The sequence below is a fragment of the Ornithorhynchus anatinus genome, chromosome 16 (assembly GCF_004115215.2).
Source record: "Ornithorhynchus anatinus isolate Pmale09 chromosome 16, mOrnAna1.pri.v4, whole genome shotgun sequence".
Taxonomy (NCBI): domain Eukaryota; kingdom Metazoa; phylum Chordata; class Mammalia; order Monotremata; family Ornithorhynchidae; genus Ornithorhynchus; species Ornithorhynchus anatinus.
Genome location: NC_041743.1, coordinates 12,566,481 through 12,583,546, shown reverse-complemented (window position 1 = coordinate 12,583,546; position 17,066 = coordinate 12,566,481). Strand labels below are relative to the sequence as shown.

General features: G+C 45.9%; 1 protein-coding gene across 1 annotated transcript; it reads left to right on the top strand.

The window, feature by feature from the left end:
- Positions 1 to 4,174: 4,174 nt before the first annotated feature.
- PDC (phosducin) lies at positions 4,175 to 6,436 on the top strand. Its single transcript, XM_001516804.2, has 3 exons — positions 4,175 to 4,253; positions 4,956 to 5,104; positions 5,909 to 6,436. Exons 1-3 carry the CDS (start codon positions 4,193 to 4,195, stop codon positions 6,434 to 6,436), a joined length of 738 nt encoding a protein of 245 aa, XP_001516854.1. The 5' UTR covers positions 4,175 to 4,192.
- Positions 6,437 to 17,066: the final 10,630 nt, after the last annotated feature.

Here is a 17,066-nt window from a genome sequence, read left to right as displayed (position 1 = left end):
GCCACCTCTTAAAAGCAGAATAGGGTGGGGTTTGGGGTTTTTTTTAGTGCTGTTCATTCGTTTTTTAAGGGTATCTGTTAAGTGCTCACTATGGGCCAGGCGCCGTACTAAGCCCCGGGTCTATACGAGATAACGAGGTTGGACAATAATAATAATGTTGGTATTTGTTAAGCGCTCACTATGTGCGGAGCACTGTTCTAAGCGCCGGGGGAGATACAGGGTCATCAGGTTGTCCCACGTGGGGCTCCCAGTCTTAATCCCCATTTTACAGATGAGGTGACTGAGGCACAGAGAAGTTCAGGGACTCGCCCACGGTCACACAGCTGCCAAGTGGCAGAGCCGGGATCCGAACCCATGACCTCTGACTCCCAAGCCCGGGCTCTTTCCGCTCAGCCACGCTGCTTCTCCGTGGGGCCCACCGTCTCAATCACAGATAAAGTAGCCGAAGCATAGAGAAGTTGAGCGACTCGCCCGAGGTCACACGGCAGACGAGCAACAAAGCCGGGATTCGAACCGAGGTCCTCTTACTCCCTGGCCCGTGTTCTTCCCACGAGGTCAGGCCGCTTCCTTTTGCCTCTCGGAGCGCCAGTGTGTCGGTATAAAAGAGGGTAAGCCCGCTGCTCTCCTGGGGCAAGGGCTCTTGCTCCGAAAGGCTAGAGACCTGGGTTCCAGCTGTGTGACTGTGGGCAAGTCCCTTAACGTCTCTGGGCCTCGGTCACCTCATCTGTAAAATGGGGGTTAAGACCGTGAGCCTCGCGTGCGACAACCTGATGACCCCGTATCTCCCCCAGCGCTTAGAACAGTGCTCTGCACGTAGTAAGCGCTTAACAAATGCCGACACTATCATTATCGTCGTGGACTTCCCAGGATTCTTCTTCCCTTCACACCTCGGTGCCCCCTCAAACTCTCATATGGCAGCCAACAGGTGCTCGGTATCTTGGATGGGTCAGCTCCTCGAGGGCCCACGTCCCGTTACTCTTTCCTACCCTCCTAAGTACTTAGTGCAATGTCCCGCACGCAGTAAGCACTCGATAAATGCCACCGATCGACTGCTTCCGGGATCTCTTTTCGTAAGCAAGATGAAAGCTACCGTCACCGATTTCTCCTCGCTCAACCTGCCCGCTCCCGTATTCGTACCCATCCTGTCATTTTGAGCGGCTTACATCCGTTTGTAACTGGGGTGATGGCCCTTGGCCTTTGGAGTCCAACTTCACCTTTAAAGGCCGAAGGAAGCTCAAAGTCGAAATAGTCCATCTCCCCCGAAGAAGTACTGTGTCATAACTCCTTTTAATCGGATGAGAGGAATAATCCAGGACCTCCTCTTGAACCGTGGTGATCGCCGGTGAACTTGACAGTCTTCTATGTCACCTTGTCCTAGATCCTTAAGCAGCTTCTTATTAAACGAGGATTCATTTAATCTCAGATAAAGCCTTCACGGTATCCACTGGCTATATCTACATCCTTCTGGATTCTGAAGAGGATCCACTAGGCACGTACTGTATATTCATCGACTTAATGAATCGTTGAGGAATTCCCCGGATATTTCAGATAGGCCAGAGGCAGGTGGAGGATTACGACCTATTTGCAGACACGTACAGCTCTCCCGGTGAATTTTGTAGAGGAAGGTCTGCTTTAAATTCAAGATTTTTGATTGGACCGTGGGGTGGATCAGGGTTCCCATTTGTCTCGTTTTCAGCTGGTCTGTTTCCAGTCCTGTGGGGATTTACCTCTGGATAACACTAAGAAGAAGAAGAAGAACGATAATGACACTGTGTGTTGAGCGCAACTACTATGTGTCGAGCCCTGTTCTAAGCGCTGCTGTAATACAACCCAATCAGGTTGGACACAGTCCCTGTCCCACGTGGGGCTCACAAGCTTAATCCCCTTTTAACAGATGAGGTGAGTGAGGCCCAGAGAAGCGAAGTGACTTGGCCAAGGTCACACAGCAGGCAAGTGGCAGAGCCGGGATTAGAACTCATGACCTTCTGACTCCCGGGCCTGTCCTCCATCCGCTATATCTTAATGCCTTTCATGCCCAGTATTTCTATTTTAGGCTCCTTCCACCTTGACTCCTCCCCCTGGGAGGTACGAAAGCGTCACGTAGAATAAGGTACACGATTTCACGGGCGTTCGGCTCTCTGGAGATTGTTATTTATCGGGGGTTTACTGTGCGCAGAGCACTGTGCTAAGCACTTGGACTCTCATGCCTACGCTCGTTCTTTGCTTCTCTTTACTTGTGCCTCGGAGCTCAGGAAAAGGGATGGGGAGGCCTGCCCCGACTAGACGTCTCGGGCAGTTCCAGCCCAAGAAGGATCAAGATACGTCAAAGGGGGTGGCCTTGGTTAAGAGTCAGAATGTGGCACTAATAATAATAATGTTGGTATTTGCTAAGCGCTCCCTATGTGCCGAGCACTGTTCTAAGCGCTGGGGTAAATACAGGGTGATCAGGATGTCCCGCGTGGGGCTCACACCCCGTTTCACAGACGAGGTAACTGAGGCACACAGAAATGAAGTGACTTGCCCACAGTCACACAGCTGACAAGTGGCAGAGCTGGGATTCGAACTCATGACCTCTGACTCCAAAGCCCTTGCTCTTTCCACCGAGCCACGCCGCTTCGCTATGAGACTGTTTAAGCTCCTCGGGGTCAGGAACTGCGACCTCTACTTTCATCTGTCGACTCCCAAGGGATGCCGACTCCGCCACTTGTCTGCTGTGTGACCTCGGGCAAGTCACTTCACTCCTCTGGGCCTCGGTTCCCTCGTCTGTAAAATAAGGATTGAGATTGTGAGCCCCAGGGGGGACAGGGACTGTCTCCAACCTGATTTGCTTGTATCCACCCCGGCACTTAGTATAATGCCTAGCACATAGTAAGTGCTTAAAAAGACCACAATTATTATTATTATTATTTTACTACAGGCTCCCCACAGAAGAGAAGTAGGATTTACCACTGAATGACTCAGTGAATGATCTAGCTTTTCGACAATTTTTACACCCTAAAAGTCGAAAGTTTTCCTTAGGCAGGAGTACAAATGTTAATGCTTTAATTTTCTGAGGCAAACTTTTCAGTCAGGTGTTTGATATTGTTCCTTATGTTACTAATAGCAGGCTGTTTAGAATGGAGCTCTCTGTGGGCACGATACGTGTCTACCAACTCCCTTGAACCGTACTCTACCAAATGCTTAATACAGCGCTTCGCCCCCCCCTTAGGTGCTTGGTAAATCCCATTGATTTGATTGAGGTTTGATCTGTTATATTTCCAACTCTGCGCTGCTGAAGAGATAGTATCGCCCTACAAGCAAAAATTTCACAATCTAAGTGTCAAGGAAAAGAGTATTTAACTGAAACGAGCCACCCTCCTAGATACTTCACATCAAACTCAAAAGAGCAGCATCGGCAATCAAATAGAATATAAATACTTTCACGAAGGAAATGTTCCAATTGTACCTTCAATTATTTATTTTGACCCTTCCTCTAAATATTTTTACACTTGTCACCCCGCTTAGGGTGTTAACTCCATGTGGACAAGGAATGCGTCATTTCTCTATTTTGTAATTCCTAAGTGCCTCAGTGTCCCTAGGTTTAAGTGATGTAGTGGAAAATTTGTGTCCGTAAAGGAAGATCACCTTACGAGAAAAACCGAATGGAAAAATAACCTTTCTGTAAACCTCGGTGAATTACAGCACGCAAATGAGAAAACGACGTCACTACACCGTGTTTTGCCTTGGGTTTTTTTTTTTGAGGATTTTAGGAATAGTTTCTTGAATGGTGATCTTTCTCTAAGACAAGTTTTAAAGAACTCTGATCGCAGAGCAGTCGTTGGGAAAACTGTATTTCAATGAATTGGTTGCCATTACTCTGTGTCAGAAAGCCACTGTTGAAAGAAAACTTTCTGAAAATATATTACCTAGTATTTAAAAATACCTCTCAGTGATATAGCTTCAGACAAGAACATCATATATTTATGGGGAAAATGCATTATACGCATTACTCCTGATTCAGGCACATTCAACAATACCCATTTTTAGGAGACAAAGAGTCATAACTGAAATTATTTCCCATAATGACAGTCATTAACTTGTCCTAGTACCTGAGAGCGTCAGGAATTTACATTTGACACATACGTAGCTACCGAATAGAAAATTCAATATTTCTTCATTGAATCCGTAGATTCTGTCCAATTGAGTTGAAGAAATGGATGAAACAAATAACCCCAGTTTGGAAGAGGATTTTGAAGGGCAGGCTACGCACACAGGTGAGTATGCTGTCCCTTCTGCTTTCATTCATTCAGTCAGTTGTGTTTATTGAGAGCTTACTGAGTGCAGAGCACTGTACTAAGCGCTTGGGAAGTACAGTTCGGCAACAGATAGAGACAATCCCTACCCAACAACGGGCTCACCGTCTAATATCTCCCTACTTCAAGCCCAAATCATCTCTCTGAAATTCCAATTGAAATAAATCATTTCCTTCCCCAGTTATCTCCCCTGGATAACACCTTTATAATTATCGAGCTGCTCCTTGTGTAGGTTACGACTTCTTTCTTTTCTCCAGGATCTCGGAACCTTAAAATAATCTCACTCTTTGTAGCAGGGACTCATTATCGACTTCCTCCAGAAATACGGGTTCAATTTTTTTTCTAAAATTCCAGTCACCATTAGAAAAATTCCAGTCACCAGCTAAAACGATTTTAAAATATTTCCTCCCTCCAAGTCGACCCCAATTCAGACCCTGGGAGACCTAATGCAGATGATCAAGGATGCAGAAATTTGGGGAACAATTGGCCAAAACTTCAGCGGGAGGCTGTATCCGTGAGACCATCAAAAGACCGGACTCAAACGAGAGAGAGAATCCACTGCTTTCTCTTATAAGGCAGAAGTATACTTTCAACGTTTAAGATATCCTAGAACTAAGAGAAGGTAAAAAAAAAAACAAAAAACCATAAATCATTCTATTTCAGGCCCCAAAGGAGTAATCAACGACTGGAGAAAGTTCAAGTTGGAAAGTGAGGACAGTGACTCCGTTCCTAGCAAGAAGGAGATTCTTAGACAGTTGTCTTCACCGCACAGAAGAGATAATAAAGACTCGAGAGAAAGAATCCGCAGAAAGGTCGGTAGAATAAAGAGAAAATCCTACTGTGCAGGGATGGATCGGCAGACATTTCTAGAATAAGCGATGGAACCCGGAACATTTCTTGAAAGCCATCACCTTCAGGAATGGGTTTGTGTGGCCTAACGGTGTCATTAACAATAATGATAATAAATGATGATGGCATTCGTTAGGCGCTTACTACGTACCAAGACCTGTACGTAGTGCTGGGATAGATACAAGGTAATTAAGTTGTCCCCCGTGGGCCTCACGGTCTCAATCCCCATTTTACTGATGAGGTAACCGAGGCCCAGAGAAGTCAAGTGACTTGCCCACAGTCACACAGCTGACAAGTGGCAGAGTCGGGATGATAGATACGACATAGAGAGATCGGACCCAAGGCGTTTGACAAATACCAACCTCATTATTAGGAGGATAGATACGGTACAGACAGATCAGACCCAGGCTCTGACCCCCATGGGCTCACAGTCTAAGGGGGAAAAGGAGGACCACAGAAGTCAAGTGATTTGCCCGAGGTTTCCGCAGGAGACGGGTGGCAGAATCAGAATTCGAACCCGGGTCCCCGATGGAGAGATTCCCTCAGTCCCATAAGGACGAGCATGACAAAAACAGTTTCCTTCTCCTCCACGCTCATAAGATGGGGAACACCACCCTCAGATGCTAGGGAACCCTCGTCCCCCCCCAAACACACGCACACAGACACGCTCTCCCCTCACTTTCGCCACTCCACCCCCCCCAGCTGGGCCCGACGGCCTGCGAGCTCCTCCTCCTCCTCCGGTAACGTTTGGCTTTCTGCCTTCGCAGATGAGCGTTCAGGAATACGAGCTGATCCACCAAGAGAAAGAGGATGAGCGGTGCCTACGAAAGTATCGCCGGCAATGCATGCACAACATGCACCAGAAGCTGAGCTTCGGACCGAAGTACGGATTCTTATGCGAGCTAGAGACGGGGGAGCAATTCTTGGAGGCCATTGAGAAGGAGCAGAAAAGCACCACGGTCATCGTGCACATTTACGAGAATGACGTCGAGGGCTGTGAAGCACTCAACAGCGGCCTGGCTTGCCTGGCCACGGAATATCCCACCCTGAGGTTCTGTAAGATCAGGGCTTCGAACACAGGGGCGGGGGATCGCTTCTCCGCAGGCGTCCTCCCCACGCTGCTGGTCTACAAAGCCGGAGAGCTCTTGGGCAATTTTATTAATGTCACGGAACGGCTGGGAGAAGAGTTTTTCGCCGGGGACGTAGAATCTCTCCTCTGTGAATACGGACTTCTCCCCGAAAGAAAAATTCAAACAGTACAGAATGCCAACATAGAAGAGGAAGATACTGAGTAATTAAAATTTAATATTTCCGTACCTCCCTTATCCCTTTTCCACGTTATCAGTTGCGGCCATGTTATTTTAGGGAAATCTCAGTGCACGATCATTCTGGCTGGTAGATGTGTAAAAACTGCCATGTATAAATGCTATCTGGGAGTCTGTGGATTTCTTAACCTTAAGTACGTCAAGCTCGTTGACATCTAAATCCCTTATCTTTTGCTTTCTAGTCGGCGGCTACGATCTGAACAGACGGAGAGCTCCGATAACATTTCTGACACAATAAGTGAAATAAGATGCATTCTAATATCGTGTTCAGCAACATCCTAAGAAATTACAGGCAGAATGGGAGTTGTGAACCGCATCCTTGTCAAAAAACGTTAGTTCCATTCTCGTAAACTGTATCTTAAAACAGCATTCCCCTGACTTCACCATTTTGATGAAGCACAGATGATCTGCTATGAAATCGGAGAACTGTAAATCAGGAAGGTCATCTTCAGAGCTCGCTACCCGGTCCATTCTTATGCCCTTATCTAAACCATTTCCGTCAGATAAAAATCTTTCCCGGTTTCCAAGATTTCAATCGATGGAGTTTCCACAACCCCCGCAGGTAACCAGCTTCTACGGCTAATTAGACTACCGGGAGTACTTCCTGACATCTAACCTAAACTAATTATAGTAATGATAACGGTATCGGTTAGGCGCTTACTCTGTGTCAAGCATGAAATCTTTTCTGCTACAAAGAAACCCAACTTCTCTATTTCTGTCGTGTGTAACTGCTTAAGAATTCCACGTTGCTACGTAATTACCGTTCGCTTATGTACTTCAGAATAAAGCTTCGAGAGAAATGAGTTTTTCGTGTAAAATCTATTTTTTATCATGTCAAATCACACACCCTTCTCTGCTGGGTCAAAATGGCTTGTTTAAAAAAAATCCCACTGGCGAGCGATGTTGTAAAGTGGGGAATCGAAAACCGAGTTTCATGAAAGGTAGCTTTGAAGAAACATTTGCGATTCTCAGAAATCACCTTTACCACTAAAAGGTGCTGCAGCGGACAGGCACATCATTAGACTGTCTATCATAATTACGAACCGCACACACTACTGAACTGGGTTTTTGAACCACAAAACTATGAAAATCACATGGCAGATCACTTGTCGATTTTAACATTTCAATCCCGGAAATGATCTGCTTTTGCCTTTCTTCTAAGCTAAAGGTTAGTTTCGCTGAAGGCTTCAAACTGGCTCATTATTAAGGAACTGTGATACCTGAAATACACAATAGTCAATGCAAAATGTTCAAATGCTACCTATTCGATGCACCTCTAATATCTAGTTAGGAAATTCTGTGGGGAAGAGGCCAAAGCTTAGACTGGAGCACACAGCTTAGCTATTTTTGAAAGTTTATCGTATATAATAAGCAGAAAAAAAAACCCTTCGACCCTTGCGTAAGGAAGTTACCTACTACCTGAAACTTTTCACTCTGCCAAGTTACCATTAATCAGAATGTTAATGGTCAGTCATCAAAAATCAGCAGTCACCAACACTATCAGAAATCAAACTTTACTCACTGGCAAACAAAATGGAGCATGGGTCAAGGAGTCAGAAGGACTTGGACTCTAATCCGCGCTCCGCCACTTGGCTGTGGGATCTTGGGCAAATCACTTAATTTCCCTGTGCCTCAGTTACCTCATCCGTAAAATGGGGATTAAGACTGTGAGCCCCAAGCGGGACAGCGAATGTGACCATTCCGATCGGCTTGTATCTACCCCGGCGCTCAGTACAGTTCCCGGCACAGAGTTAGCGCTTAACAAACGTCACCATTATTGCAAATCACTTCATTGTCTACAATGACCTAAACCAGTCGGGTTTGGTTTTCCCCTTCCAGATTTATACCTTCTTTCCAAACGGAGATTTTCTTCCCTTTTACTGTAATGAACTCGGTTACCGTAACCAACTTCGTCCGGAATCAAAATACAGCCTGATTCCGTCCAATCGAGTAGAGACAAACTGTTGAATCAGAGATTATTTCGGGCTGAATAAAGAGACTCTATTGAACCAGAGATAGTTTCGAGGACCAGATATGATTCATAATTGGAAGAAGATAATCCTGGAGTTTCTGGGGATTTATGGCTGCTGTTACTCTTGCAGGGAGTAGAAAGCGAATGAGGTCCCCGGTCACACTTACTTGCCCGGTACCTGGTTTGTCTCATCAACGGCCGATTCGACTGAGTTGTGAACTAACTTGATGACGTAGCATGATTGAACGTACTGATTTTGATCAACCAACTTCTTGGTTGTTGGCGATCTGTTACAGCAGCCCTTCTCCCAGAAATACGCTATAAACTTCGCGAAGTAAAAGGTTTGACAGAACAAACCCGAGAAGCGGCGGGGCCTAATGGTTAGAGTATAGGTCTGGGAGACGGAAAGACCTGGGTTCTAATCCTGATTCCTCCACCTGCCTGCTGGGTGACCACGGGCGAGTCGCTAAACTTCTCTGGGCTTCAACTCTCTCATCTGTAAAATGGGCATTAAAACTATGAACCCCATGTGGGACAGGAACCGTGTCTAACCCACTTTGGGTGTACCTGCCTTAGCGCTTAGTACAGTACCTGGCACATAATAAGCGCTTAATTACAAAACACTAATTGAACTCATGTCAGCTACCCATGTTAGTTTCCTAAAATCACACCGTCCAGAGCTGTATTGACATTTGGGGCACCTTTAGGTCTATCGTAACCTGTGTTCTCACTAGCATTTTGGCTAGAAAGAGAAGGAGCATGGCCTTGGGGAAAGAGCATGGCCTTGAGTCAGAGGGAAGACGGAAAAAGATCCGGAGATCATAGCGGATAAGAAGCGGATAATGGACCGCGATACTGACCTGAATTTTAAAAAGCAACCCTGACCCTTGGGTACATAAGCAGCGTGGCTCAGTGGAAAGAGCCCGGGCTTGGGAGTCAGAGGTCATGGGTTCGAATCCTGGCTCTGCCACTTGGCAACGGTGTGACTGTGGGCAAGTCACTTCACTTCTCGGTGCCTCAGTTACCTCATCGGCAAAAATGGGGATGAAGACTGTGAGCCTCACGTGGGACAACCTGATTCCCCTGTATCTCCCCCAGCGCTTAGAACAGTGCTCTGCACATAGTAAGCGCTTAACAAATGCCAACATTACTATTATTATTGTTGTTATTATAAACGGGCATGTAGAGTGTAGGAACCCTGTGAAAGTTACCCTCACCTCTTTTCGGGCCTTTAAGAATAACGATGGCATTTATGAAGCAATTACTACGTGCGAAACACTGTAGTTAGATAAGCGCTGGGGTAGACGCGAGATTATCGGAAATGGTTCTTGTCTCACATAAGGCTCACAGTCCAAGTAGGAGGGAATATTATAGCAATAATAGTGAGATAATCTACTCCAGTAATACAATCTACTCCAGCACTTAGAACAAAGCTTAGCACTTAATTAGTACTTAACAAATAAAATAATGATAGTAATGACAACAATAACAGTGATGATTATTATTGTTGTCATTACTATCATTATTTTATTTAAGTACTAATTAAGTGCTGGGCTTTATTCTAAGTGCTGGAGTAGATGCAAGTTAATCAGATCGGACACAGTCCCCGTCCCACATGAGGCTTACAGTCTAAGTAGGAGGGAGAACAGGTATTCATTCGTTCTCCACTTTACAGTAGGGGAAACTGAGGCACAGACGAGTTAAGTGACTTGCACAGCATCACACATCAAGCAAGTGTTAGATCTGGGACTAGAACCCAGGTCATCAGATGCCCAGGCCTGTGCTATTTCCACTGGGCCACACTTCTTCCGACGAAAGAGAGTTCCGTTCTGTTCTCCAAATACCAAAATAATTTGAAGAGGGGGGTCAAAGCTGGTTAAAGAAATGAAAAACAGAACTAAGGGGAAAGTAAAAAGAAAAGGGGAATTTGGGCTTGAAGAAGAAAAGATTAACCAGGATTTTCAACACATCCGAGTTATTACACGGAAGAGAGTAACCAGCTGGTCCCCATCTTCCCTTAAGATAGAAGAGGAGAAAATGGAATTAATCGGCAGCAAGAGCGATGTATGTTGGCCACGAGAAAGGATTTCTCAAGATTAGATATCACATTTTGGGGTGTCACTGAGGGCGATAACGTAATACTTTTGCATGGAGGTTTTAAAAAATAGTTTCGGGTCTCAGATAGTCAGGATGGCCTAAGTGTGTTCTTGCTTGAAAACCCGACCATCGACTAAAAGTTGCTCTCAAGATTCTTTCAAGCCTTTAGGATTCTCTGGGTATCGCCGATAGAAAAGGAAATATACGGATTGCCTTTTTCCCTTTTGAAACAGAGGCATTCCCTCCACCAACTGGCTAACCTGGAAGCTGAAATATCCTCGTCCGTCATACGGTCGGCCCAGAGAAGAACTGTCTCCGGAAGATCGATTCATCATATTTCTTGAGCGCTTACTGGGTACTAAACGTTTGGGAGAGTACAATACCGTAGAGTTAGAAGGGACGTTCTCTTTTCATAAGGTGCTTACGGTCTAGGAGAGAATCTTACCACTTAGAGGAGGGGGTGACAAACGATAACAACCCTAAGCCTCACACAATGGCTAATAACGCTTTTCATTTCCATTCCACCTCCCTCTGGAGATGGGAAGCTCTGTTTAAAACGCGAGTCACTTCCAATGGAATGGAGGCAAACAACTTAATTCCAGCGCTTAGAACGGTGCTGGGCACCCAGTGAGCGCTTCGCAAATACCATCATTATCCTATCTACAAATGCATCCCAATATCATATTTTACATCAGTAATTAACGGTATGAGTTCTCTTCAGTGTCACCATCACTCTTCATCAACGGCACCGCGATATAATTTTGCAGGGCGGAAGCAGGAAGGCAGAGCTACCGAAAGCGTGAAGGGATGGACGAAAATTCCTCTCTGGGGAAGAATTAAAAAAATAGAGTAGTTTAAGAAGGGCTTCTCGTTCGGGACCGCTTTGGACTTGTAAGGAATAACCCGCCACGCGATCATTTAAAAGACAGATGGAGCAAGCTTAAGCAGGTTAGTCCAAGGAATTTCTTTAACCCGTAATTGTCAAAACAGAAGTAACTAGGTGTCGCCGATACAGAGTCCGTACGATGTTAGCAACCGTACGCCGAATAGGAATCTGGTGACTAATGGAAGTCAGAGACAAAGCTTTGATCCCACCATTCATCGATGTTCAACAGGAAAAGCCAAACACAGGGCAAGCTTTGACTAGAACGCTGAAGGTCTCTGCCTAAAAGAAAATTCTGAATGATTAAAAAAAGTCCAAATTTAAACAGTCGCCTCTTGCTGTTTTAATGAGGGAAACTGTTTTATAGGAAAGAGCGGGGCTCTCAATTTACAGTAGCTTTAAGAAGTTGGCAAAGAAACCAATACGTTGACATCCTGGAAACACAAGGACATCCCATTTGAAAAATACAAAAAAAAAAAACCCCAGTTAGGTAGGGAATATTAATAGTGAGTGGGAAAAAAGAGATCTTAAAAAATATTAACCATGTTTTTGTATTAAAACCATAGGTCTGATGTACTTTTTCTTAGTTACAGGACTCTCTAAATGACTACATAATCCGATCAGAGCTGCAAAACTTTGACGCAAGGATTTTTTTGAGAAAGTATCCCAAAAATAAAATATCCGCGGATGTTCACTGATATGAAGGAAGAACGAATCTTTTCTTTACACAGTATATTCTTAAATTAATTGTGAAAAGAAACCATTGATATTAACATGATATCTGCAAACATACCGTGTTGGAGATTGAATTAACATCATAAACATTATACCTTCTGGCACTAAGGCTGTATGGAATAATCTCAAATTGTTATGCAAAATCATTCTCTTGTAAGCGCGATGTTATCTCTGATTTTGCATAATGCTTACACTTATATGGTAAACGCATATACATTGCTAAACTCCTGATGGTCATAGTACAAATAGGAGCTCTAAATTTTCAAAACCTATTATCGAGAACTCAGTCTTTTTTTTATGGAATTTCTTAAGCACTATGTGCCAGGCACTGTATTAAGCACCGGGGCAGATACAAGATAATTAGGTTGACACAGTCCCTATCCACACAGGACTCACGGTATTAATCCTTATTTTATAGATAAGGTAACTGAGGCCCAGAGAAGTTAAGTGACTTTGCCCAAGGTCACCCAGCAAAGTGCCAGAGCAGGGATTAGAACCCAGATCCTCCGGCTTCTCGGCTCTTTGTCCTTGCATTCTGTGTTTATTTATTTGGATGATTGCTACTTGAATCCCAAGGATTTTTATGAAGAATAGAAGATAATTTCACTGGGAACGGTCTAGAAGTCATTCACGCACTTCTCACGAAACACAACTTCGGGACTTATCGGTGCTCGGCATTCCACGCCGCCTCCGCAAAGAATTACCGCCACCTACAAGCCTACGGATATGAGTACTACGTCCGCGAACTATTACAATTAAAGCAATAAAAATGCCCATTTACAAGATCTTCGATTTGGAAATCATTCCTCCAGATCGGGTTCTACGACTGCTATTTTCTCAACTTGTATTCCTACAGAAACATCCCCAAGCTTCTTAACAGATCCATCCCACCCCCAAACATTAGCTAAAGGAGAACTATAAAACAAAGCGGGTGTAGAAATATACAGATGGCTTAGTTGGGACCCACACGTACAAGAATCACAAATGCAAAGCGTTACGAAAGGTACGTCAATCAATCGATATTTGTTGAGCCCCGAGTTCAGAGTCCCCTCTCGGGGTGACACCCGGAGAGTTCCCAAGTCCTCTACCGGTCTCGGCTACGGGAGGGAGAGTCGAGCCGAGGCCCGTCCGTTCCATTCCCGGCTTGGGCAGTGGCTAGCGAGTGGACGGCCATCTGCTCCAAGACAAACCTCACCCGTGCCGGGCAGCAGCGGCGTGGGAGAGAGCCGAGGGCGGAGACTCAAGTTGACCGCGCCGAAGGAGGCGACGGTAAACCACGACTGGATTTTTCCCAAGAAAACTCTCCGGATCCACTCCCAGAAAGATTGCAGATGGAGAGCGGGGCGTTCCGGGAGAGACGAGTCCGTGGCGTCGCTGTCGGTCGGAGACGACTCGGCAAGTGTGCAGAGCACTGCGCTAAGTGCCTGGGAGAGTACGATATAAAACTACGGTCGAGCCGGTAGACACCTTGCCTGTGCCTCGGTTCCCTCATCTGTAAGATGGGGATGAAGACCGTGAGCACCACGTGGGACGACCTGATTACCCTGTATCTCCCCCAGCGCTTAGAACGGTGCTCTGCACATAGTAAGCGCTTAACAAATACCAACATTATCATCATTATGCTATGCAACATACACATCAAGTTTCTCTGTGTAAAGTTGCAAAATTTACATTTGTTGGGTGGGGACATATAATGATGATATCTGTTAAGCACTTACTATGATGATGATTTGTTAAGCGCTTAATACGTGACAGGCACTGTACTAAGTGCTGAAATACCAGACACGGAGGTGCCTGATGAAGTGGCGCTAACGGACAAGGAAACGTTATACTGTAAGTTCCTCGAGGATGTGGAACCTGGGCCTTGCTTCTTTTGTGCTCTTCCTAGGCGTTAGTACAGTGCTAAACCCTCCTCTCTTTAGATACTACGGTGAACACCACTGGGCATCCAACTGTCGGTATAAAACCGGGCGAACGACTCCCCCACCGTCTACGGAGGGACCAGAGGAGATTCTGAGAAGGTCTTGAATTTACGGGACGACTCGCAATATCCCTCATTCAGGCAACGGCTATGACGTTGCTAATCGCCTCCTTCCCCAGAGTCACACAGAATTTAATGACTGACTTCAGTCTTGTCTTCTTCCTGGCAGAGCTTTCCTTTTTTAATTATAAGGTAAAAAAGGTTCCCGAAAATGACTCTTACATAAACCGACGTTTTGTCGGAGGCTACTTTATCGCCTCTTGAAAACACAGACTTTTGACTTTCGCAAAATGGACTGGTAAATTGATTCCACACCATTTCCTTGGTTTTAAAGATCCGTTTATTTTCGAGCAAGCTAACCAACAAAAATTGAACCGCCATCTCCACCGGGTTATAGAACTCTATCTTCCACGAGCGTCCCTAAATACGGGATGGCCGAACCCGGTCCCCGTTTCAACGATATAGATCGGCAGGTCCGATTCTGATCTCGGGAGGAGAAAGGCCCGGAGTCGGTCGTGAAGAGAGAGGAGCCGCACTGCCAAGGGATCAGTTACAGCCTGAATGTCGGTGTATATAGAGGGAGAAAGACGGAACGAGAGAGAGGATGAGACGGAGAAAAACGAACAGAGAGATTCCTCCTTTCCTCCCGAACACAAAACCGTGCAGTCCGGAGAGCGCGCAGCTAAAGAAGTCGCTGCTCAGGTGAGCCGGCAGACTTTATCCCGACTCCCGGGGCTTTTCTGTACTGCGGGACCAGCCCTTTTTCTCCTTCAGGAGGCCCCCGTGGCCGTTGAAGGCAGGATCTGCCCCACGGGGGTTTTCGGCACTGGGAGGGGGCCTCGGGGAGGGCAGGGAACGTGTCCTTACACTGTACTCTTCCGAACGCTTGGTACAGCGCTCCGCACCCAGTAAGTGCTCAATAAGTACGACCGAATAAGTGAACGAATGAAATTTACTCCGCCAGGAACCTCTGAGGGTCATCACCGTCAGCAACGGTATTTATCGACTGCTTACTAGGGGCAGGCGCTTGGGAGAGCGCAATCCGACGGTGTTGGTAGACGTATTCCCTGCCCAAACCGACCCTCGGGGCCAGCGGGGGAGCGGTCTAGGGGAGGAATCGTGTCATCCTGACCTGATTCTTGCCAAGCGCTGTCAGGTTATCCTTGCTTCCCCCCCTTCCACGGGCTGCTTCTGCCTGGGCAGCCCCCAACCCCTTCTGCCACAGTCGCCGCCGGGGAGGATCTCCCCCGTCCCGGGCGGGGGCCTCTGCCGCCATCTTGGCCAGAGCAGAAGGAGAGGCGGAATTCATCCTTTCATTCAATAGCATTTATTGAGCGCTTACTATGTGCAGAGCACCGTACTAAGCGCTTGGAATGCAGGGAGGTGGAAAGCGGTGCCGGAGCTGGCTGCCAACCCCTCTCCCCAGGTCATCCGGAGGAGCAGCGTGGCCCAGTGGATAGAGCACGGGCCCGGGAGCCAGAAGGACCTTGGTTCTAATCCCGGTTCCACCACCTCTCGGCTGTGTGGCCTTGGGGCAGTCACTTCACCTCTCTGGACCCGTTACCTCATCTGTGAAATGAGAATGGAGTCCGTGAGTCCCGTATGGGACAGGGACCGTGTCCGACCCGATTTGGTTGTATCCCCCTCAGTGCTTAGAACACCGCCGGGCACGTAGTAAGTGCTTTCCAAATACCATTATTATTATTATTACCCACTGAGGGCCAACTGCGGAATCCTAGAAGGACCGGGAAGGCTACTTCGGGAGTGGAGGCCAGCTGAGGCTGGAACCTGGTCCCCGCTCTTCACGCTGTGTTCGCCGCTCGAGTTGAGCGAACGTTCTCTCGTCCGTGAAGTTGTATTTTTGCCCTCAATTGCTTGAGCAGAGAAGTAATTACGGAAATACTGACGTGGAAGATTTAGAATTTTAAAGCAAAGTCCCTTGATTTTGAACAAATGGTTTGACCGCCGCGATTTCTGTAATAAGCCAGTTATTTCATTACAGTGAAACGGCTCAGTTCTCTATATTTAAACTTCAGTGCTTCCAACAGAATATTAGGACGACGGCTGAAGAGAAAACAACTTCTACTTTAGCATTCGGATATTTACTATCCGAGCCGTTAAGGTCCAGAACGACATTTCATGAAAAAGGGCAACGTTATTATAAGATTTCCATTCGCTTGGCTCAACTACCCTGGTGCATTTGTTGCTGGATCCAAAGAAACTAGAAGGTTTAATCCTTCAATCTTAAAACCTACTCCTTATGGAGTTCTTATTTTTTTTAAATAATTTTCCCCATTTATCACCAGAAAATAGCAGGAACGAGAAGAGAAGGATGTCCTGTGAATTTCCTATGACTGATAATACTTATTCTATGCCACGGAACTGTTATTTACATTTTCACTGAGCAAGAACAAATTTCTGTTTTTCGTGGAAATCCTTTCCTAAATTGTTACCAACTAGATGCGCGTTATATAGCCCGTGCTTATTCTTAATGGTTGAAGATGATGCTTCATTTTATAATTAGACTTGCATTTAATAAGATGTTTTCTTCTTTTTCTTGCTATAACTTGTTCCAAGGGTAAAAACACCTACGGATATACTTTTGGATCTTAAGTAAACCTGCATTCAAAAGCACTTTTGCTGCCTTGCAAAATGAGCACATGGATGAGCAATTCCGTATGAATAAGGCCACTGCGTTTTACTTTTCGGTAGCTCTGGGGTGCTGAGAAAATCCTAGCTTTAGTCATGTCGCATTTAGTGTTCGAATAACTCTAAACAACTACCTGTGCTTGTAAATGGTCTTTAGCCTTAAATGTAAATCCGGATCAATACTGTCTTCAGTTATTTTGCCTTAGGAATAAAGAGAATGATTAATCATTTAAAATGAACAGTTGACCCATACCACAGTTAGAAGTTGGGTCTCAGAGAAGTC

Bases quoted from the DNA above. Each gene is read 5' to 3' on its own strand.
- PDC (XM_001516804.2), top strand. From the start codon at position 4,193: ATGGATGAAACAAATAACCCCAGTTTGGAAGAGGATTTTGAAGGGCAG. The intron at 4,254-4,955 runs GTGAGTATGCTG...ATTCTATTTCAG, and splicing joins AGGGCAGGCTACGCACACAG to GCCCCAAAGGAGTAATCAAC. The intron at 5,105-5,908 runs GTCGGTAGAATA...CTGCCTTCGCAG, and splicing joins GAGAAAGAATCCGCAGAAAG to ATGAGCGTTCAGGAATACGA.